This window comes from Penicillium alfredii, assembly GCF_028826965.1.
Source record: "Penicillium alfredii strain IBT 34128 chromosome Unknown utg000011l_segment0_segment0, whole genome shotgun sequence".
Lineage (NCBI taxonomy): Eukaryota > Fungi > Ascomycota > Eurotiomycetes > Eurotiales > Aspergillaceae > Penicillium > Penicillium alfredii.
Genome location: NW_026622708.1, coordinates 2,981,657 through 3,000,909, shown reverse-complemented (window position 1 = coordinate 3,000,909; position 19,253 = coordinate 2,981,657). Strand labels below are relative to the sequence as shown.

The 19,253-nt window shown below is 49.7% G+C and overlaps 9 protein-coding genes across 9 annotated transcripts; 5 read left to right on the top strand and 4 right to left on the bottom strand.

Moving 5' to 3' along the window:
• Positions 1–646: 646 nt before the first annotated feature.
• NUU61_009535 (uncharacterized protein) lies at positions 647–3,497 on the top strand (the record flags this gene model as incomplete). Its single annotated transcript, XM_056660060.1, is given in 4 exon segments — positions 647–996; positions 1,052–1,483; positions 1,495–2,811; positions 2,912–3,497. 4 exon segments carry the CDS (start codon positions 647–649, stop codon positions 3,495–3,497), a joined length of 2,685 nt encoding a protein of 894 aa, XP_056508353.1.
• Positions 3,498–4,699: 1,202 nt separating this feature from the next.
• Positions 4,700–6,145, top strand: NUU61_009534 (zinc-binding alcohol dehydrogenase family protein; the record flags this gene model as incomplete). The annotated part of the gene is made up of 4 exons (XM_056660059.1): positions 4,700–4,942; positions 5,010–5,050; positions 5,116–5,561; positions 5,616–6,145. The coding sequence occupies 4 exons, from the start codon at positions 4,700–4,702 to the stop codon at positions 6,143–6,145; spliced, it is 1,260 nt and encodes a 419-aa protein (XP_056508352.1).
• A 366-nt stretch (positions 6,146–6,511) lies between these two features.
• On the bottom strand, positions 6,512–7,433 carry NUU61_009533 (glutathione S-transferase family protein; the record flags this gene model as incomplete). The annotated part of the gene is made up of 3 exons (XM_056660058.1): positions 6,512–6,614; positions 6,687–7,021; positions 7,083–7,433. The coding sequence occupies 3 exons, from the start codon at positions 7,431–7,433 to the stop codon at positions 6,512–6,514; spliced, it is 789 nt and encodes a 262-aa protein (XP_056508351.1).
• Positions 7,434–7,947: 514 nt separating this feature from the next.
• NUU61_009532 (uncharacterized protein) lies at positions 7,948–8,568 on the bottom strand (the record flags this gene model as incomplete). The annotated part of the gene is made up of 1 exon (XM_056660057.1): positions 7,948–8,568. One exon carries the CDS (start codon positions 8,566–8,568, stop codon positions 7,948–7,950), a length of 621 nt encoding a protein of 206 aa, XP_056508350.1.
• Positions 8,569–9,029: 461 nt separating this feature from the next.
• On the top strand, positions 9,030–10,156 carry NUU61_009531 (DUF1769 domain-containing protein; the record flags this gene model as incomplete). The annotated part of the gene is made up of 3 exons (XM_056660056.1): positions 9,030–9,201; positions 9,253–9,807; positions 9,885–10,156. 3 exons carry the CDS (start codon positions 9,030–9,032, stop codon positions 10,154–10,156), a joined length of 999 nt encoding a protein of 332 aa, XP_056508349.1.
• A 1,276-nt stretch (positions 10,157–11,432) lies between these two features.
• NUU61_009530 (fungal specific transcription factor domain-containing protein) lies at positions 11,433–13,387 on the top strand (the record flags this gene model as incomplete). Its single annotated transcript, XM_056660055.1, has 6 exons — positions 11,433–11,469; positions 11,556–11,665; positions 11,723–12,171; positions 12,237–12,792; positions 12,859–12,968; positions 13,024–13,387. 6 exons carry the CDS (start codon positions 11,433–11,435, stop codon positions 13,385–13,387), a joined length of 1,626 nt encoding a protein of 541 aa, XP_056508348.1.
• Positions 13,388–13,664: 277 nt separating this feature from the next.
• NUU61_009529 (TauD/TfdA family dioxygenase) lies at positions 13,665–15,019 on the bottom strand (the record flags this gene model as incomplete). Its single annotated transcript, XM_056660054.1, has 4 exons — positions 13,665–14,213; positions 14,261–14,327; positions 14,383–14,648; positions 14,720–15,019. 4 exons carry the CDS (start codon positions 15,017–15,019, stop codon positions 13,665–13,667), a joined length of 1,182 nt encoding a protein of 393 aa, XP_056508347.1.
• Positions 15,020–15,628: 609 nt separating this feature from the next.
• NUU61_009528 (formate/nitrite transporter family protein) lies at positions 15,629–16,720 on the bottom strand (the record flags this gene model as incomplete). The annotated part of the gene is made up of 4 exons (XM_056660053.1): positions 15,629–15,783; positions 15,835–16,191; positions 16,259–16,379; positions 16,442–16,720. 4 exons carry the CDS (start codon positions 16,718–16,720, stop codon positions 15,629–15,631), a joined length of 912 nt encoding a protein of 303 aa, XP_056508346.1.
• Positions 16,721–17,308: 588 nt separating this feature from the next.
• Positions 17,309–17,773, top strand: NUU61_009527 (uncharacterized protein; the record flags this gene model as incomplete). The annotated part of the gene is made up of 2 exons (XM_056660052.1): positions 17,309–17,392; positions 17,435–17,773. The coding sequence occupies 2 exons, from the start codon at positions 17,309–17,311 to the stop codon at positions 17,771–17,773; spliced, it is 423 nt and encodes a 140-aa protein (XP_056508345.1).
• Between the last annotated feature and the right edge of the window lie 1,480 nt (positions 17,774–19,253).

Here is a 19,253-nt window from a genome sequence, read left to right as displayed (position 1 = left end):
AACCAAGTTACAGCTATAAGTCGTTCCCCTATATCTATTTTCTTTTCTCTTTCACCTTCTTAAGACTACCTTTTTTTCTCTCCCAGCGCTCCATATATATTTTGGTAGTCAAGCGACAGCGATACTCTACAGTAGTACATGTAGAACCAGTATACAGATACACGCCAAAGCTTACAGCTACTGGCCCCTAATATCCATGGATCTTTTCAGGATGACTGTTGGTCCACTTTTAACTGCTGGCGCAATGTGTTTTTTTCGGTGATGCGACAACACACGATGTATGCCTTAGGCAGAAATCAGCATCTCTCTGCCTGCTTTGTTCCTCACTTTCTTTATCTGCTTGCCTCTCTTTTCCTGATCTACTTTCTCTGATCATTATATGGCTTTTTCCCACACTTCGTCAACATTGAATGATTCAGCCGCAAATTATGGCCCCAGCCCATTTCTTTCAGTGGGGTCCGAGGCGAAACAGATTGGGGGCCGAAAGATTCCTGCGATTCAGCTACAAGGCTGACCTCGTGCTAATAGACCCCTGATTGTCTTTTTCTTTCTTTAGAAAAAATCCCTCTGGGCTACACCCATCTGCCTTCACCTCAACCATTGACATATATGTCTCTGCGCGTTCGATGTTTACGTCTCATGCGCCATGAAATTCTCCCCAGATCGACCAACTCTCACTGAGAGGTTTGTTACTTGGGTTGAAGAATCAGCTGTCTCTGCTTTTATTGTCGCCAGGTCTCCCCAGGTTTACCTCGATCGTGGATGGGAAGCCTCTCGATCCTTTTTCTTCTCCGTTATTTCTATCTCCCTGATCCTCTCCAAATGCTTCCATCTCTGCGTTCATCTTGCGTCGTTGGCAGTTCCCTCTCTCCTCCCATGGGGCCCCACCTTCTTCCTAGTGGATATCATGCTTATCCTGGTCGCGTGCTTCCTAACTCGGTCGTTCGAATGGCGGATAGGTCGCAACGTGGCGGCAGTGATCACGGTGACATTCGGGTGAGAGATTGTCTAGACTCATTGGGAAAACTGCAATTCGCTAACCCAATCTTAGTCTCTATGTCTCGTCGATGACTTCTGCCAACATCTCCTTTTATGTCCATAGGGGCACGGAGATGTACGAGCGGGGTTCAAAACGAACTTCTCATAGCCCTGCCGCCCAAACTGTTGTGTCCGCCTTGACTGTCGCCATCCTCGTCGACGCCTTGATTATGATCGGTGCCTACCTCGTTAAGCCGCATCTATTCCGAGCTACAAACCTTTTCTTGGAAATTTGGGGCTCACTTTTATTTTCCCCGTTCGGCTGCTGTCGCCAGCAGAAATCCCTATTAGATCCGGAGACCTACGAGCAGATTGCCATCGATGACTACGAAGAGGGCCACAATGACAATGACTCGATGTCCCAAATGGAACCCCCCGAGATCTCCCCGAGCAGAAGCGATGGTCGCTGCAACGCGTGCTCGCCATATCGTGTGGCTCAATCCTCGTTTTCCTCAGTCTCATTCGTCCACGCAACGCAGAGTACAGTTATGTGTCCGAGTCCTTGCCTTTCGCACCATTTGCTGGCCTCGAACAACAGCGCGCGCCTAAAGGTGCCGCCCCCTCAGCTGTCACATCAGCTTCGGCAAATGACACGTCCACCGGTGCAAACAGCACCCCAGTCAGTACAACGACTGCAGCTGCTACATTCGCGACTGACTTTAGCTGGTTGGATGGCCACACGGCACTGGACACCTTTCCTGAGTTTGATTGGTTACCTTCTCACAATTCATCCGAAGGCTGGCCGGAATGGTCTCCCTTTCGCATCAATAAGGATGAAGACCCAGACTATGTGTATGACCACTACAATCCGCAGAAAGATCCCCTACGCCTACCAAACCTTGAGGGCGATATCTTGGAGCCTCTACGGGGCGCGATCCGCAATGGCGATGTGAAAATTAAGCATGTCTTTCTCGTGAAGTTAGAAAGTACTCGGCAAGACGTGTGGCCCTTGCGCACCAGCTCTCCCATTATGACGCTTATCAAAGACTCTTACCCGAAGGGCAAGATTCCCAAGGAGGTTGAGGATAAACTCGCTGAGCTCACTCCCGTCGCCGAACGGTTGACTGGGCACAAGACTGGGTTCGACACGGACCAGGATCGTCCTAAGCCCTACGGTGGTATTAGTACGACCAATGCGTGGACCGGCTCGGCCTACAGCCTAAAGAGTCTCACGGCCAGTATTTGCGGCGTGGATTCTATCGGGACGTGGATGAATAAAGAGTACAAACATGATATTTACCAGCCTTGCTTGCCGCATATATTTGAAGCGTTGAGCGAACAGCCAAACATCACCACCGAAACAGATGATTGGACTTCCTGGCCATGGCACAGCATTTACTTCCAAGCCTCTGATACCTCGTGGGACCACCATTATGACCTCAATCCAGTCCTAGGATACCAGGAGATCACAGTGAAAGAAACCATTGATGAAGATGGTGCCAAATGGATCCCTGAGGAATCCGAAGAGGACAAAAAGCATAGCCATTTGGACAAGTCACTGCACGAATATATTCGCAATGCCCTGGCCGATGCCGAGGAAAACAACAGTCGTCTCTTCATGACCATGTTGACTCATAACCCACATCATCCTTTCTACATGCCTGGTAAACATGAGGAGTTTTTCGGAGATGAAGGAGAAAACGGAAAACGCAGCCCGTTAAACAGATACCTCAATACCATCCACTACCAGAATGAGTGGATAAGCGATGTCCTCGAGATCATCAAGGATGCCGGAATCGCTAATGAGACGCTTTTCATCATGGCTGGTGACCAGTAAGTTTGGTGTTCTTTTGTTGCCCACGTCTCGCCGCTCATTTTCATCCATGGACATGCATGGGATATACACATGCCTCTGTGCTGACGTGATTCCCAGCGGTCTATCACTTCCCAATGACGGCGGTCAAACGGCCCATGGTTCTCCTCATGTGGCCAATTTCGAGGTACCCCTGTACTTCTCCCATCCCAAGCTTCCCCAGATCCAACTCACCGACGCCGTCCACTCGACCCAAATTCTTCCCACTATCCTTGATCTCCTCATCGAAACCTCTTCTCTCGACAAACAGTCCAATAAGATTGTGAAGGATCTCCTCCCTCTATACCAGGGCCAGTCGATACTGCGCCCGCTGGTCGCCGAACACAACGGCACGCGACAATGGCATGTCACCACGACGAACCAGGGGAATGACTGGGTCGGTCTGCGATCGGCGCCAGACCCGTACCGTTTGATCGCACCGCTCCACCGCGATGCCAAATGGCGATTTACCGATCTCCACGCCGATCCCCTTGAGCTCAAGCCTCTCGAACACTATCAAGCCTTGCATTTGATGGATATGGTGGAGAAGGAGCATGGGGTCGAAGCCGCGGCGTGGGTTCACGTGGCGGCTCGTGTGGCTACATGGTGGATGTGGGACAACCATCGCCGTTGGAAATTCGATCCTGGAAACCCGGAGAACGACTGAAGATCTGAACTGACGGGGAGTTTTACTCGCATGTTAGCTCGAGCCCCCCCCGGAGCATCACGGCAATTCGCCGTCTGTATCATGAGCGGCGCAGTAACTAGATCATTATTGCGGATTTGTAGTAAATAGACTTTTGCTTGTTAATTTCATGGATGAATTGAATCGAATTCTTCGAGTATCAACTACCAGTACACCCACAAGTCACCGAATTCCAGCGCCTCGGCTATCCTTTTGACTTACCCACCCATACTCATCCCTGTGCAACCGAAGCCGACCGATCGAACCGCCACCAAACTTTCACCATAAGGCTTGGTATCCATCATGAACTACGCTCCTTTGTCTGTCGAATGAGGTAACGGACTGCTACCAAGGATGCCAAACCAAGAGGATCGTCCCAGGTGCCGTTTGGTGGGTGCCTAAGGTGTAAGTGAATAATGCCGGAGAAAAGTGTCTCCGTTCATGCCTGATATTCCAGGCTGCCAATCGCAGGTTCATGTTCGTGTCAACTTAAAGGGGAGGGGTTCGTCATCTCTGCCATCGATCACATCAGTTTGATCATCGTAACCATCTGATTGGATTCGCAGCGCGCTCATCTTCCAACAAACCAGAGGCCGAATCCCAAATGGATGTATTTAACATTTCTCGTTTCCTCTTTGTCTTCGAATACGGGGGGTGTTCGGGTATACAGTCCTGGGCTCAGTCGATAGCGCAAAAGCCCGATGTTTCTGCTTTTTCATCGGATCTCATGACGACCTTGGATTGTCCCTTCCCGATCTGTGAGAAGTCTTCATCACGCCATCCGGGCTCCACCTTGAACAATGAGCCTCTACGTATTGGAAGCATACGGCCCTACCATGACTGTAACAGGCGAGATGGGGTTCTCTGTCTCGGCTTAATTCGTCGGCGATATGGTCCCAAACCAAATCGTCAAGTGGAGGCACCCTCCCCTTCAACTATACGTGCTTGTGGTCAGCGTTGATATCATATTGCTGGCCCTTTGGCCCAACCCCTCTCCTCGGTCGAAAATATGGAAGATATGCAAGAGCCCTGTTCTTCTCGCCCGAGAGGTTATCCAGACAGATCTCATATAGAAACTGACCAAGACAGTCCTCAATATTGGTCCTTTTCCTTTCTCTTTTCCTTTTCTCTTTTTCTTTTCAGTTATCAGGTTCGCAGTGATACCCTTGATTCCCAGAAACATCATGTCAGTCTCAACATGCCTCCAGTCTGGGGAGCTACAAAAGCACACCACGTTCTATCGTGAATTCCATGAGTCTAGCATCGGCTCTTCTGGTGTCGCAGACGTCAAGGAGCCGCCCGTGGTTCGTCAATTACTTCATACCCGGCAGAGGGCGCTACTTCTCAATAAGGTCCGAGAACCCTATACACTAGTGCATGATCATACTATTCCTGCTATCTCCCATCATGGGGAAATTTTGGTCAAGGTATGATTGCTGGCGGCGAGCTGGGAATTCCATTGAGACCTTAACAGGCTAACCGAGCTCACGGCAGGTGCTCGCAATAGGCCTCAACCCTATCGATTGGAAAGGACCGTACGTTTTGCTCACATTTCGTTAGATGCATGGACTCGTATCTCTTAACACCGATAATCTCACAGGGCGTTTAATTTTGGCATCCCAAGTTTACCATGGATCAATGGACGTGATCTGGTTGGGGTTGTGCTACAAATCCCCAAGGACTCCGCCCGTCTTCGGGTTGGCGATATCGTCCTCGTCCCTTCAACGGATTACCGGGATATCAGGAAAGCAGCATTTCAGGAATATGCCGTCGCGACAGCTTCCAATGCCGCACGCGTCCCATCGTCCACCTCTATTTGTGCCTCAGCTTCACTGGGTGTTGCGTTTGTGGCTTCGGCATTAGCCCTAGGTGTCTCCTTTGGACTCGATTTCTCTCTGATCACTCAGTCCCCCGGCCCCAACTTGGCCCTTGTCATTAAAGGACTGCAGAGAAATGAAGTTCCAACAGACATCCAAGAAGAGTGCTTTGCCCCAGTTCTAGCCTCAGAGCGTCCACAACGTGGTGATTGGATCGCCATCTGGGGAGGTAAGATATCTAGTGATTCACGTGCGTTTTTAAATGCTGACCCTCTATTCCTAGCGTCAACAACCACCGGTCAAATCACGTCTCAACTGGCGAAGCTATCCGGGCTACGTGTGATATGTGTGGCCGACATAGCGCGTCATGGAGACAGGCTCCTACAATTAGGAGCTGATTTACTCGTAGATCGCCAAGATCCTCACCGTGCAATAGAAGTGATCCGTGGCATTACTCGAGGCAAGCTCCGATACGCCATTGACCTCGTGGGAAGTGACACCGCAACACTCCTTCAAAGGGGACTTGAAACCACTGGCCACGCTCACCTGCTTGGCTTGACGGGCCTGCCAAAGAGCCGGGATCCAAACATTCGCTATCACACAGTACCGATTAAGCTTTTTCATACTGCACCAGCAGTAGGTGAAAGTATCGTTTGCTGGTTAGAGAGCTTGTTGCAATCAAGGACTCTCACACTACCCGAGGTTGTTCGGGCTGAAGGTGGACTGGAAGGTATCAATGGAGCGTTGGATAAATTACGAAATGGCAATGTCTCAGGGAAGAGAGTCGTGGTAGATCTCAGATCTCCGCAATGATGTTCTCTTGAGGATTTGGATACCTTTCCTCTGGGCTTTCGTGTGCAAATATGAGATTTGGTGTTTGGCGAATAGTACTGCATACGGTGACTATTTTTAGGGTACAATATGTAGTGGTCTCCTATTTTTCTGGTATACATTCCTTGAATCTCTATATATGTACTGAGTCTCTAGGCTGAAACTACTCACAGCAAAAAGTGGCCGAACAAGGTAAAGATAGTTGAGACTGATCGCTAATCTCTGCCACCTAAACAGAAAATAATTAACATGAGAATGGATTACATTTGATTGTTTCACTCGCTCGTCTTGCACTAGATACCTTGGGTTGGTGTTCTCCCCTGTAATAGCATCCCCAACACCTTTTTTTCATTCCCACCCCACATAGTCCGGAAAAAAGCAATCATGAATCTTTTGCGCATATTGGATCAGAATGGGGAAACTTTTGACCACTTTTTGCGTCTCTGGGCATCTAGAAGAAGTTAGCGGTCCCCTTTACAAGTCATTTTCATGGTCCACAAAAAAAAGCCGAACGAATACTTACGCGCTGCAGACCAACGTGGACACGATAAAACCATACACGGTAGCATCTGCTTCACATGGTGTGCTACCACCAAGTACCCAGAAAGGGTGGTCGCTTGTAGTGCAATCTAACATCTGTGATTTTGAAGACATCAAAAGAGAGCTGAGCTTCTTCCAAATCTCCCAGCGCATGCTACTGATCTCTTCCGGTGAGAATCGGAGTGTGCCTTGACCGTAGAGAATGTGCATTTGCTTTCGATACGCCAGCCAGCCGACAACCACTCGCAGAGGGTAAGAGGATGCAGCGAAGATATGATCGCGCATTGTGTAGTAGTTCTCCTGCCATTTCTCAAAGCTCTATAACAACTAGTGAGTTTCACCCCACGAGCTTTCCATGGCCGGGACTTCGTCTACTCACCTGCAAAAAGTAAAGCCGATCCTCGAAAAGAGCGCGCATGGCAAGGTCTTGCATCCTCTGGGAAGGACTCAGGTGTGCATTGATATCATCCAGGAGGCCATCCTTCACTAGTTGATCAATGATCAGGGTAGAATCGGCGATGGTTCGGGGCGAGGCGTTGTCTGGAGAAATCGTGGCATATGGGATCTTCCCCCGAGGGGCAGTGCGTGGGGATCCTGCTTCGGTACGATATGCGAGGCCTGCGAAACGTAAACGCGCCTCAAGCTTGTTGACAAAAGGCGACCAAGTGTAGTTGCCTGACCGGGGAAAACCACGGTAAAGGGTGATTTGAGGCTGGGTGGAGTCCATCATTTGGAAGCAAATGTGAAATGGTTCAACTTGATGAATTGAGAATGCTAGCTTTTCATGGGATCGGATTATATATTTTTGAATATAGCGAAAACCCCAAAGCCCGCGTTCAGGTCTGACGCCAAAGCGTGCTAAAACCCGACCGCTGCAAAATCCGATAAGCCGCGCAGAGCCCATCGCCGGCAGTTACCTGTCCCGTTAATCACGCCGAGTTCAAGATATAGTTCGAATCCAAAATAGTATAATAGTATATCTGCTTGTCGCAGTGGTGAAATCGGTCGTTTAATAGCCTATAGTAGTAGTAGTAGTAGTAGTAGTAGTTATTGTTTTTTCTTTATTTTTTGTTTATATTCTTCCCGGTCCACGGGCCAGTCTATAACCCTAAAGCCGTGTGTATCTTGACAGCTAAAAGGCGTACCAAAGCGCCCCGCCCCAAACCAACCAAACTGAGCATGGCTCAGGCCTCCGGGGCCGAAACATGTTCCGGGTCCTCAGAAGCCGACTTGTCGAATTATGATTATTTGTCCGATTCCTTTAATTTGCCTGGCGAAGCAAAAATAGCACCAAAAAATGACAGAATGCTGCTGGACCGCAGCACCATGCACCAGAACAGGGTCAGCCCCGTCACGACAATCTCATCGCGCACTGCATCACTCTGGGCTTTAGGCCCCATAAACTCAATTTTACCTATCTTCCGAATAGCCCAAGCATTGGCCGAGAAGCGAGCGACAGGCAGCTGGTTTTCATCCATGCAGATAAAATCCCACGTTTTCCAGCCGCTGGTACTGGTCCAGGTCATAGTGACCGGGGTATCGGTGTCGGAAAAGGCTTGCGAGCGCTGCGTATACTCGGTCTGCCACCGTTTTTGGGCCAACAGCGTGTCTTTATAGCCGTGAACCTCGTACTCGGCGTTGATTGAGAACGAGTGCAGTTTGCCTGTGCCGATGATCTTGTCTTCGGGCATAGAGCGGTAGATCATCCGCGATTTCATGGTTTCAAAGTCCACAATATAGCGAGCTTCAGGTTGCGGGGCGTCGTCTTCCATAATCAGGGCTTTCCATTTCTTCCAGGAAAAATCAACCTTCAACGCTCGGGTGCTGGTGGGGACGTGGGAGGATTGCGGTTCGGTGAGATCCATGATACAGGTCGTAGGAAAGGGATCGCAATGTATTTTCTGCTCCTATGTCCATCAAAATTTAAATTCTAACCCTCGCTCTTTAAATGTTTTTTGGTCTTCTTCAGATCTCGGGGCGCAGCGGTTCTTGGCGCGGATCCATCCCTAACCGTGTTGGGTGCAATATAGCGCTCATCCAATGAAGCTAAGCTGCATTCTTAGGTGTGATGTCATAGCAAACCAAAATAGAAAATTAAGGTTAGGGTTTGGAAAAAGAGGGTGAACGAGACTGAATCTTTCAAGGTTACCAGTGATGACGTTGCTGGGCGTCGAGCGTCTACTAGCCTGAGTTGTGGCGATGGTAGATCCTATCTGGGCTTGTGACGTTTCATAGCATGAGCTAAAGGAAATTCTTTAGTTCAATAGTTCATTCTATTCGATTGTTTTTTTTTAAGAAAAAAAAAAAAAAAACCATTAGCCCCGACATGAGCCATCATCATCACCATGCGGGTGCACACAAGTACCGGCTGAAGGTGACCGCAGGCGCAGACTATGATCCTGACACTCACCAAGTCGTGCCGGTCAACGGCGAGACCTTGCGAATCGACAACGATCACGCAACCGTGAGTCTCTGTGTACGGATCCGAGACTACGCTGGTAATGAGCTATTTCGTCTCATTTGTTCCTCTCTTTGCTTTCTTGTAAAAGAGAGTCCAAGGATCGTACTGATTGGTAGTAAACCAGGATACCCTGACAATTCACCATCCACGAGCTCCTACTTCAAACATCCCCTTCACACAAAGGACCAATATTCCATCAGCTTCTCTATCATCTTCAAGGAACACGTCAACGGGAATGATCTGATCTTTGGCAACGATTTCGATCGCCCGATCCGCGATCGCCTGCCGCCGGGCTTCAACGTTGCTCTACGCATAGTGAGGTGGACCCTCGACCCCACCATCGAGGGCGACGCCTACGCCGACCAGCCGTACCTTTTTAGCCCGGCTCTCGCGACATGGAATCAATTTCAGATCGGAAAGATGATCCAAAAGTCAGACGAGGTGCCGGCCTTACACGACGAAGTTGTTCAAGAAGGCGCTGACACGGCCGAGGGAACCGAAGTACGCCACCGGTTACATATCCCTAGTACGGTCGATGCACGCAGAAGACATTTCCAAGATGAGGCCAATCGACAAGCTTTCGACTTCGAGCCGGGAAGACTGTATCTTGCCAATTTCGGGAATCCCTATCTGGCTTTCAGCGGTAAGTCCAAGTCCCCTTGCTCTTCCCGGTAGTCTACTGTGGCTAATGATAATCTCATCCGATATATGCCGTTATAGATTTCTCTCTTCGTCTCCCGGGCTTCACCCTCCACGCGATGCAGTATGTCGACGAGAAGAACCATGATCTGCGGTATGTGCTGAAGGACTCGAGGACGGGCCGCGTTTACTTGGTGGTGCTGTTCACGCTGGTTCTGCGTGGCACGGACCAGGAACCGGCGCATAAAGAACAGGTCACTAAAGGACTAGATGAGGTTAAGGCGAAGAACAAAGAAAGTAACGGGAGTCTGGGGAAATTCGAATGGGAGTCATCGTCATCAGCCGGATATTGAATGATCGACTTGGTGAATATTTTCCCCCGCACTGGGACATGATATGTCTTTCCCTCGGATACATTGCCTAATGATATTCAGTAGTATTTGTTATACGGTTTGCTCAATTTCGTATCTCATAATCAAGTTATTGTTCTGCCTAGATGGTATTTTCACCAACACCGGCAAGATATGCACCGAATAAGCGTATTTCTTAATGGAATGCACTCCATCAACCCCACAGGCAATGTGGAATTGCGCCATTTAATCTACAGATCCCGTTATTCCCTAGTTACGATGTGGGGTGCCGACAGCCCGTCATCTGCCGATAGCCCGAGCACCTCCCCAAAATACTCATTCCAGCCCCCGATGGTGCAGCATAACGGCCACAAAAAGCCTAAGAAAAAAAAAAAAAAAAAAAAGAAAACACCTAATTTCAGAAAATGGGCTCGCACCAGCCCAAAGGCTCGCGTTCCCAGTTTGGTGAGTCTTGAGGCGCAAGAGGCGCAGAATTCCGAATACTAATCAGCCTAGGTTGTCGTACTTGTCGCGCTCGCAAAGTAAGATGTTCGCCTCACGGCTAGGGTGATCCAAGATATGGGCATGACTTTTATTGAACTTCTGCCTTGCATAGGTTAAATGCGATGAACGACCTGGCGAGTGCAGGAACTGCGTCCGACTTCGTCTGGTCTGTGCCGGCTATACAACCACACGATCACAAACTACCGGGAATACAATAGACATGACTCGCTCGAAAAGAAAAAGGACCTATCGATCATGCAGAGCATGTCGCGCCTCAAAGACCAAATGTTCTGGTGATCGCCCCGCCTGCCAGCGGTGTCAGGAGAAAGCTTTGCAATGTGCCTACGCCGAATCATCACAACCAACTTGGGTCCATCGGATTGAGTCGAGCTCGGCTCATAATATGCCTTTACTTACCCCTAGCCCACTGCCTGACCCTTGCCTAAGTAACACCCCTCCTTCAGCTGTCCATCACGCAAATGCCTCACAGTCTCTCTTTGGATTCCAGCGATGTTGGCTCGAGGCGGAAACAGGAGAATCGCCCTCAACGGCGTTGCAATGGTACGATACATGCTAACTCAAATATATTGGAGTGTCTCCCCGTGACTTACACATTTCAGGCTGACGGCCCCTCATTTGCCTGAGAAATGCAAGATCAGACTTCTGCTCGACGAATATTTCCAAAATATCCACCCTTTGCGATGCTTTGCCTTCATCCATAAACCTTCATTTCAGCAAAGGTTGGAAAGGGAGTCATCTGAGAGTTTTCAGAGCAATGCTCTTCTTCATATCATTTGTGCGCTGGGTGCCCAGTAAGCGTGGCCTCGGTTTCCTTTCACTACAGAAATCAAGGGCTGATGAGGCGCAAGGTTTTGGGCTCTGTCTTATTGTGACACAGTGGCTTCTCTTCCTTCCAAGTTTATTCTTTTAGCGGGAAGTCAATGGGCAAAGATGGCACAACGGATTATACTTGAAGCGCTGGATACTGTCACTATTGAAAATCTGATGGTGAGTACCAACTTCGACATGCAGGCAGCTAGCTTTAATCTACTTACCACAAGATAGGCGGCCATACTGCTCCAGGATTATGCAGTTCGCATGGGGAATTTTGCAAATGCGTTCATGCTCAGCGGGCTTACCACCCGTATGACCCAAGCCCTTCAAATCAACCTTGAGTTCAACACGGACATACTTTGCCAGGATACAGAATCCGGTCCCTCGGCAACTGCTAAAGACTCCCGCCGACGGCTTATGTGGAGTTGTTACGTGGTGGATGCTCTCGTCGGCAGCGGAGTAGACCAGCTCACACTAATGGACGAGAAAGACGTGAAGATCCAGCTACCCTGCAACGAGCGGAACTTTGTCCAGCAGATTCCGAGCTTTACAGAAACACTCGACCCTGGAAACTGGCTCAAATTCAGGCCCGCCGATTTAGATACAGACACGATTCTCCCTAACATGGGAGTGATGGCTTACTTCATTCGTCACATATCAATTCGCAAGAGGGTGCTCAAGTAAGTATTTCTACTACCTTCATCATATCCCATGAGTGTACACTGCTCCTAAAACGTGGACCCAGATACATCAAGCATCTAGATGATGCTATGGTCCCCTGGGCGGCAGACTCAGAATTCACTGAGTTAGACACAGACTGCCGGAGGTGGTACGAGTCTCTTCCGCCTAGTCTACAATTTACACCTGATGCGATCTATATCCGCAGAGATTCTTCTCAACTGGGTGCCTTATGCGTGCTACACTGCGCCCATTATCAAACGATATGTGATCTTTATCGACTAGGGGCTCCTGCATTGTACAAGCTCCGCGCTGCATTTGACTTCCCGCCTGAGCAGCAAGAGTTTCTTCGCCACCTCCAGCAGGTACTCTTTGATGCAGCCAGAACTCTGGCAACGATAGTCGGCGAGACAGTACAACATGGATCCCGTATGTTGGCGGACTCGTGGCTTCCAACTATTACCTATGACAGTTGCCGCATCATGGTATACCACTTAACTCAAGTGTTGGATTCTCACGCGGAGAAGACAAAAGGCGTGATGGCAGCAACTGTTCCGCTTCTTCACAGCAACATCACTGCCCTGAAGTCGATGGGGTCACTCAATGCGATTTCCCTCTCTTTGGTGAGAACCTTCGAATCTGGTTTCACCTTGCCTTGATCATTGCTGAACGTGGTTTTCACGATATAGTGCTCAGCAGCAGAAACCATGCTTGATCGATCTGGAATTGAGTCTGAGGCAGTCACCCACAGCATCATTCCAGATGACCCGTACCAATTGAATGCAGAGGAAGCCCAGAGGTCAGAAGCTATTCCACTTGGACTTCTCGTTTGCCTACTAAATCTACCTTTGCAGTGAAAGTCTCCCAGGAACGCCCGTGCAAAGCGCACCCGACTATGTTCTTAATCCATTATCAATCTTTCGAATGGCACGAAAATCGATCCCCGAACGGCGTGCTCCAGAGAAGGCCGGTACATCGTCAGCGCCTAACAGTGTGCAGCCAGAGTCTGGCACCGACGTAGACCAGTCGTCTGGTGGCTGGAATGACACCCGAGAATTAGGAACTAATCCCTACGACAACGACTCAGGCCGTTCGAGTCTTGAGGAGCTCCAAACACTCTTCATGTCAGACCTGGGATGGGCATGGCAGCCAGCAGAAACGGCAGTTGGGTCAGGAATTGATGAGGCGGGCTTGTTCCCATGGGCCGGAGGGATATGAGGCTGCGCCAGCAGAGCCCTGGCCACCCGTGTTTCCATTTTCACGACAGGATTGATCCGCTGTATAGCAAGTCTAAGAGGGGATTTCATATATTCAAATAGGCGTGAGCATACACTGGGCATGATTTGGCATGGTCATAAGCCTAGCGTATACTAATCTCGTACCCATTCGACACTTTGATGATACTACTCTCTGAAAGGAACAATTTATTGACACTGCGATTTGTAATTCCAAAATAAAATCCCACAAGTCATTCCAATAATAGACCACTCATCGTTTACTCTGCATCCAGGGGACACACGGGAGGCGTGTCATTGACCTGGATGCCACCACGTTTCTTCTCGAGGCTATCGTGGTACGGAAGCTTCCAGCCGCCCTCAGATTCTGGTGCAGCGAGCCATAGTCGCATGAGATGTCTTCTTCGGGCCGGCTGGCCATCCTCATCCACGGCGCCCGGGGGGTGGTCAGTGTAGGCTGTTCGAGCATGAAATACATGTGAGTTGCTAAGGAACTGAATGTCCCCTGGCGCCAGGATCATATGTAAAGATAGTTCTGCACAGGTCTTTTCGAATACCTCCATGGCTTGTTGTTGCCTGTCCGACAAAGGAGGAATGTGCGCATTGGGGCCCGAGTTGAAGCGTGCTAGTGATGTGACATTCATTGGGTCGAATTTGGCATATACCCGTGGATCCAATGTATGAGAACCATTCTCGAGGTAGAAAATGCTGCCTCGAATCCATTCTTCTTCGCCAGTGGATACCTCGCCTTTGCGGTCAAAGTACCAGTTGGGCTCACACAAAGTCTCCACCACATCCGGATGTCTTTCCTGGAGCACATTGAATACATGGTGAGTCGACGCAATGTCGGATTCACCCCCGAGAGGGATTTGGCAACGCATAGAAGCCCAACAATATCCGCGCCGTCCGTATGGAAGTATTGGCTAGCTCTTTTATTAGCAGTCACTTTCTTGCAGTTAGAAAGGGAGTACTCTGTACCGAGCATTGGTGCGATAGATTCTGACTCGATCGGTCTTGGTCGGATCTTCTCCGAGGTCTTTGACATGCCCCAGGACATGACCGCGGCCATTTTGGCTGACGAAGTATCCTAGGTAGGCACCAAGGCCCATGTACGCCGTCGCGCATTTTTGGAGATCCCATTCGCGTACTGGAAGGCCTCGGAAGAGAAAAAACCCTTTGCCGTCAATGAGATCTTTTCGTAACACTTCCAAGCGCTTACAGAGGTTGGGAAGAGGAAAATTCGTCTATCGAGGACATTAGAAATTCCCCTCCCGATACGCACTTGATAAACAGGCCGATAGCCCATGCTGCTTACCTTGGAGATCCCCGTCAGAGGCGTCCCGCTCTCAATGAAATTATCAGCGGCCGCGCTGATTTCAAATATTTCACCCAGACTGAATTGGTGAGTCCACAGCTCAGGGTTTTCACGATAGTCATCAGCCGTCCACACTGTCGGGCCAGTGTGTACTTTGGGAAACTCGAGGTAGGGTTGGACTTGGGAATATACGGGAGGGTGTTGCCCCGAAGTCTTGAGTCCATCCGGAAAGCTCGATAGTTTCGCTTCCTGTGATGCAGGCAGGTGCGAAGGTGCTGTCTCGACAAGTCCGGGCGCCATGGCTGCTGTGCCCTCACAATGTACGTTGTCAAATTGAATCAAACGGGAAAAGCCCAGGGGTTCGAGGAGACCGTGAAAAAGAGGCATTGACGACCTTGATATATACTGCGTGGTGGGCCTCTCCGATACATCCACAACGGCTTGTCGGCTTCAGGCCGTTGTGGCTCGTCGCGTCGGTCTGTCGGCTACTAATTCCGTGAATATAGCAAGACAGGGAAACCCTAATCACGCAAGATGGTGTGATCACATCCCAAGCATCTGCAGTGCACCCTTTCGACGGCACGAGATCCTACAACGGAGGGCGCTCTCTAATGTTACTCTTGCTCCAAGTCTTATGGGTGGTTGGGCATCATCGAAATTGAGCGAATTCTTTCGTCTACCCAAAATAACATCTGTGATCATCTCTTGGATGAAATTTTGATAATATTTAATCACTTCTCCATGGCTATAGCCCAAAAGGCTGCCCAATACTCTGAAAAAGATGGGGGGAAAGATATTAAGTACGGCTTGATTAAACAATAAGGGTTGGATAGTTCCCACATCCCATGCTGCCAAAGCATAAACCGTCAAGTGGATCATACTCCGCGGCATAGTCTGAGATCATGTTTGCTAGGTACTCCCACTGTCGGTCACTCCAGCAGATGCCTCGATATCCCCCTCCTTTGCGGTGACTTGATTTGACGGCGAGGAATCGCCATTCTGTTTCAGTCTGTACAGAGGGAAAGCGTTCCATTCCAGAAGGTAGATATACCAATAATAAGTTCCTGGGCATCCGGTCAGTTACAGGGGGAAAACCGCCATTGGGCTTTACTCACCACAGAAAAGTCCGCCCCCAAGAATGTTCCCCAATAAAGTAGGAATAATGCCTTTCCAGATGTACAGGCCAACAGAGATATGGGGTGCACCTAGCCAGATAGCTAAGGGAATAAATGTCATATTCGCGACGACGTGATCCAAGCCGAGTGAGACAAAAGCGAAGGTTGGCCACCAGATGCCGATAACTTTCGATGCAAGATCGCGGCCTTGCATGCCGAAGAAGCAAGCGAGACACACCAGCCAGTTGCATCCAATTCCCCGTAAAAAGACCATGTGGAAGTCGGGCAGAACTTGTTTCTTGGTGGCAAATGAAATCACGGCAGACTTAAAGGGCTCCGTAGAGAACACATTGCCATCTATTCGAAGATTAGCCATCCGCCTCGAGAACGAGCAGCACATCCAGCCTAGAGGGGAACATCGTACATCCAAGGATTAGAACTGCGACAAATAAAGACCCTGCGAGATTGCCTAGAAAGGTCACTCCCCAATGAGTAAGCATCCTCCACCATGGCAATCGGCGTTGTAAGGCCGCTGCAGTTGTGAACTACTCGGCGCATTAGATGTCTCTCCATCCCGTTACAATTTCTTTGGAGCAGAATCACATACCATGAAGGAGCCGGTGCAAAGATCCGCGCCTGTGAGAATGATCATGCACAATCCATAGGGGAAGACCAAGGCGCTAATCGTGCGAATCAATCCTGCGGCGTTGTCTTGGAACCACGGCGTGGCATTGGTGCTGAGGGCTGTTCCGCACGCAAAGGCAAGCAGACAGCCTGCAGAGACTGAGCTCAAGAACACCTTATCTAGCCGGGTATGGCCCTTGTGGGTTCCAGCATTCGAGACCAGCTCGCTTACCTCCCGGGGGGAGAATGAGTCAAAGGTCATACTTGACGGGGAAAAGATAGTCTAATAAGAAGAGAGAGATCGTGGAACACAAAGCTTGAATCAGAGGAAGATGCGTACCTTCAGGCTCGTCTTAAATCACTTACATTCCAGTCTGGAGTTCTCATACTCCGATTCCCAGCCTTATCGCACCCGAAGATCTACATAGCATACAACCCGTAGCCACTTAGCTTCTTGCATTATTGAACTCTAGATAGATGAGTATGGAGTTCTTGCGACCTGATTTGCTTTCCCAACGATAGAGATAAAAAGTAAAGCTCGCGCGAGGAACGAAGATCGGACGATCCAGTTCTCGCAACAAGGCCAGAGCCAGTCAAAATACCACGACTTATCAGCCTTGGCGAGATAAGGGGTCTCGCGATCATCCTTCTCCGCGGACGAGAGGCGCGTGGATCAGTCGATAAGCTGTTATCATCCCGGGCCATATCAAGAAATCTATGGATCTTAGCAAGTGCCAGAGCCATGACGTCAAGCCATGGCTCCCGGGGTCAACCACCGTCAAGAGGCACATCGCGGTAGCAGGAGTCGGATCTCTTGTCATTGTCTAGGCGTGTTTCGTAAAATGCAACCATGGTGAAGGATAAGAGCACAGTCATTAGGCGCGTTCAGAATACCCAGTTCTCCGACTTCGAGATCCGAGCTGACAAGGCAATAGTGAGTTTCACGATCTTGTGAACATGACGCCGACCGAGCTAGAAGACTGGCTCCGACAAGAGCAGTCGCAGTCATCCGGCTGGGGCAGAGAGTCTGGTGAGACCATTGGGCACGAAAGGCCAGTTGGCACGCGGTCGCATATTTCCCAGGGGCCGGCAGGACGCGCTAATTCACACGTCTAGTGGACGAAAGATCGTCGATATTCTGGCGCACAACCCGACCCGCAATCCCTCGGCCTACACCGATCAAGATATTGACCATATGCGCCGTGTGGTGTCTTACTGTAAGCGCCATATAGTGCAAGAGAGAAACAAACATGATCTCAGAAGCCGAAGCTATCGGTCGCTAAAGAATTGGGGACATGATTCCCTAAAAGAGTGAGGGCATAAAAAGCCCAGAAATGAAATAGGTTGGGATCAGAGCGTGGGGGATAAATTTTGACAGGATTGAGGGCAGCGTGATAGCCCGAGTGCGAGATGGAGGGAGAGAATGGATGCAGCCTGAGGCATCTTATTTTCTTCCTCGTTTTCTAGCAACTCGGCAGAGGTCGCGACGTAGGCTATGACTATCTCTGAAATTTGCGCCGATGAATTTTTGTTCAATTCATTTGATGCCTTTGGGTATTTTTTTTTTTTTAGGTTTCTCCCCCTTTTTTTTTTTTATGGCTGTCATCCGATGTTAAGAAAGTAAATATATATCTCTAAACTCATTCGAATTTTCCACAGTATATTCAAATAACCAATTCTTTTTTCAACAGACTTTACCCCCTTTGGGATACACAGCTAATCGGCTTCTGCTACAAACACCATGACCCCCAAGAAATGGACGATCTCGCAATGGCGTATCATTGCACTCCCTTTATAGTTGGTCCCCCGCGGCCCGAATTCCCTCGGTAGCCAGTGGCCGTCCACCAGTCGCATGCTAAATAGCCCTGAAATAAGACGACCTCAAAGAATGTGATTTCTGGGTGGCCAATGGACCCCCCAATACTGATTTGTGGGGGAGAACACCGGGAAGCTTTTATTAACGTGGGGGCTCCCTCGAACACTATATAGACGACAGCAGCGTGCACCCAGGGGGAGACAGGGTCCTTGATATCGACCAGATCCCCTTGACAGAGGAAGATAGCAAGCGCATCTGTCGCAGGACGGATCGGACGATTCTTGTTGTCCTGATATGGGTCTATTTCTTACAGATCCTCTAAGACTGTTTTGGGATACGGGGCGACTTTGGGTCTACAAACCGACACAGGCCTGACAGGAAACCAATATTCGTTGATTGGGTCGATTGGCCCGATTGCTCAGCTGGCCTGGCAGCCATTTCCCTCTTTTCTGATTGTCAGGGTTCCCCACAGAATTCTCATGCCAGTGCTGTGCCTTGGATGGGGCATCGCTCAACCATGCATGGCCGTCCGTCAGAACTTCAGTTGATGGCAGCACGTTTCTTTCTGGGCTTATTGGAGGCCGGCTGCTTGCCCCTATTTGGTGTAAACACGAGCTAGTGATACCGACGGGCAGAGCAGCCCTTGCGCATCGCGGCGTGGTATGGCACCAATAGGCTAGCTATCATCATCGCCGCCGCATTGTCGTATGGCCTTGCTCATATCAACTCCGACTTGTTGCGACCGTGGCAGATGTAAGTAATAATGCCAACGCAAATGACAGGATCTTAATGGACTTGATCTAGTATTTCTCTTTTCGTGGGGCTAGTGACGATCGTGTCCGCTCCCTGGGATACTGGCGCTTGGATAGCGACATTCCCTTGGCTTGCTTCCTCACCGACGCGGAAAAGCCACAGGCAATCGAGCGGCTTCGTGTCAGCCAGACCGGAACTGGAAATAGCAAATTCAAGTTCAGTCATG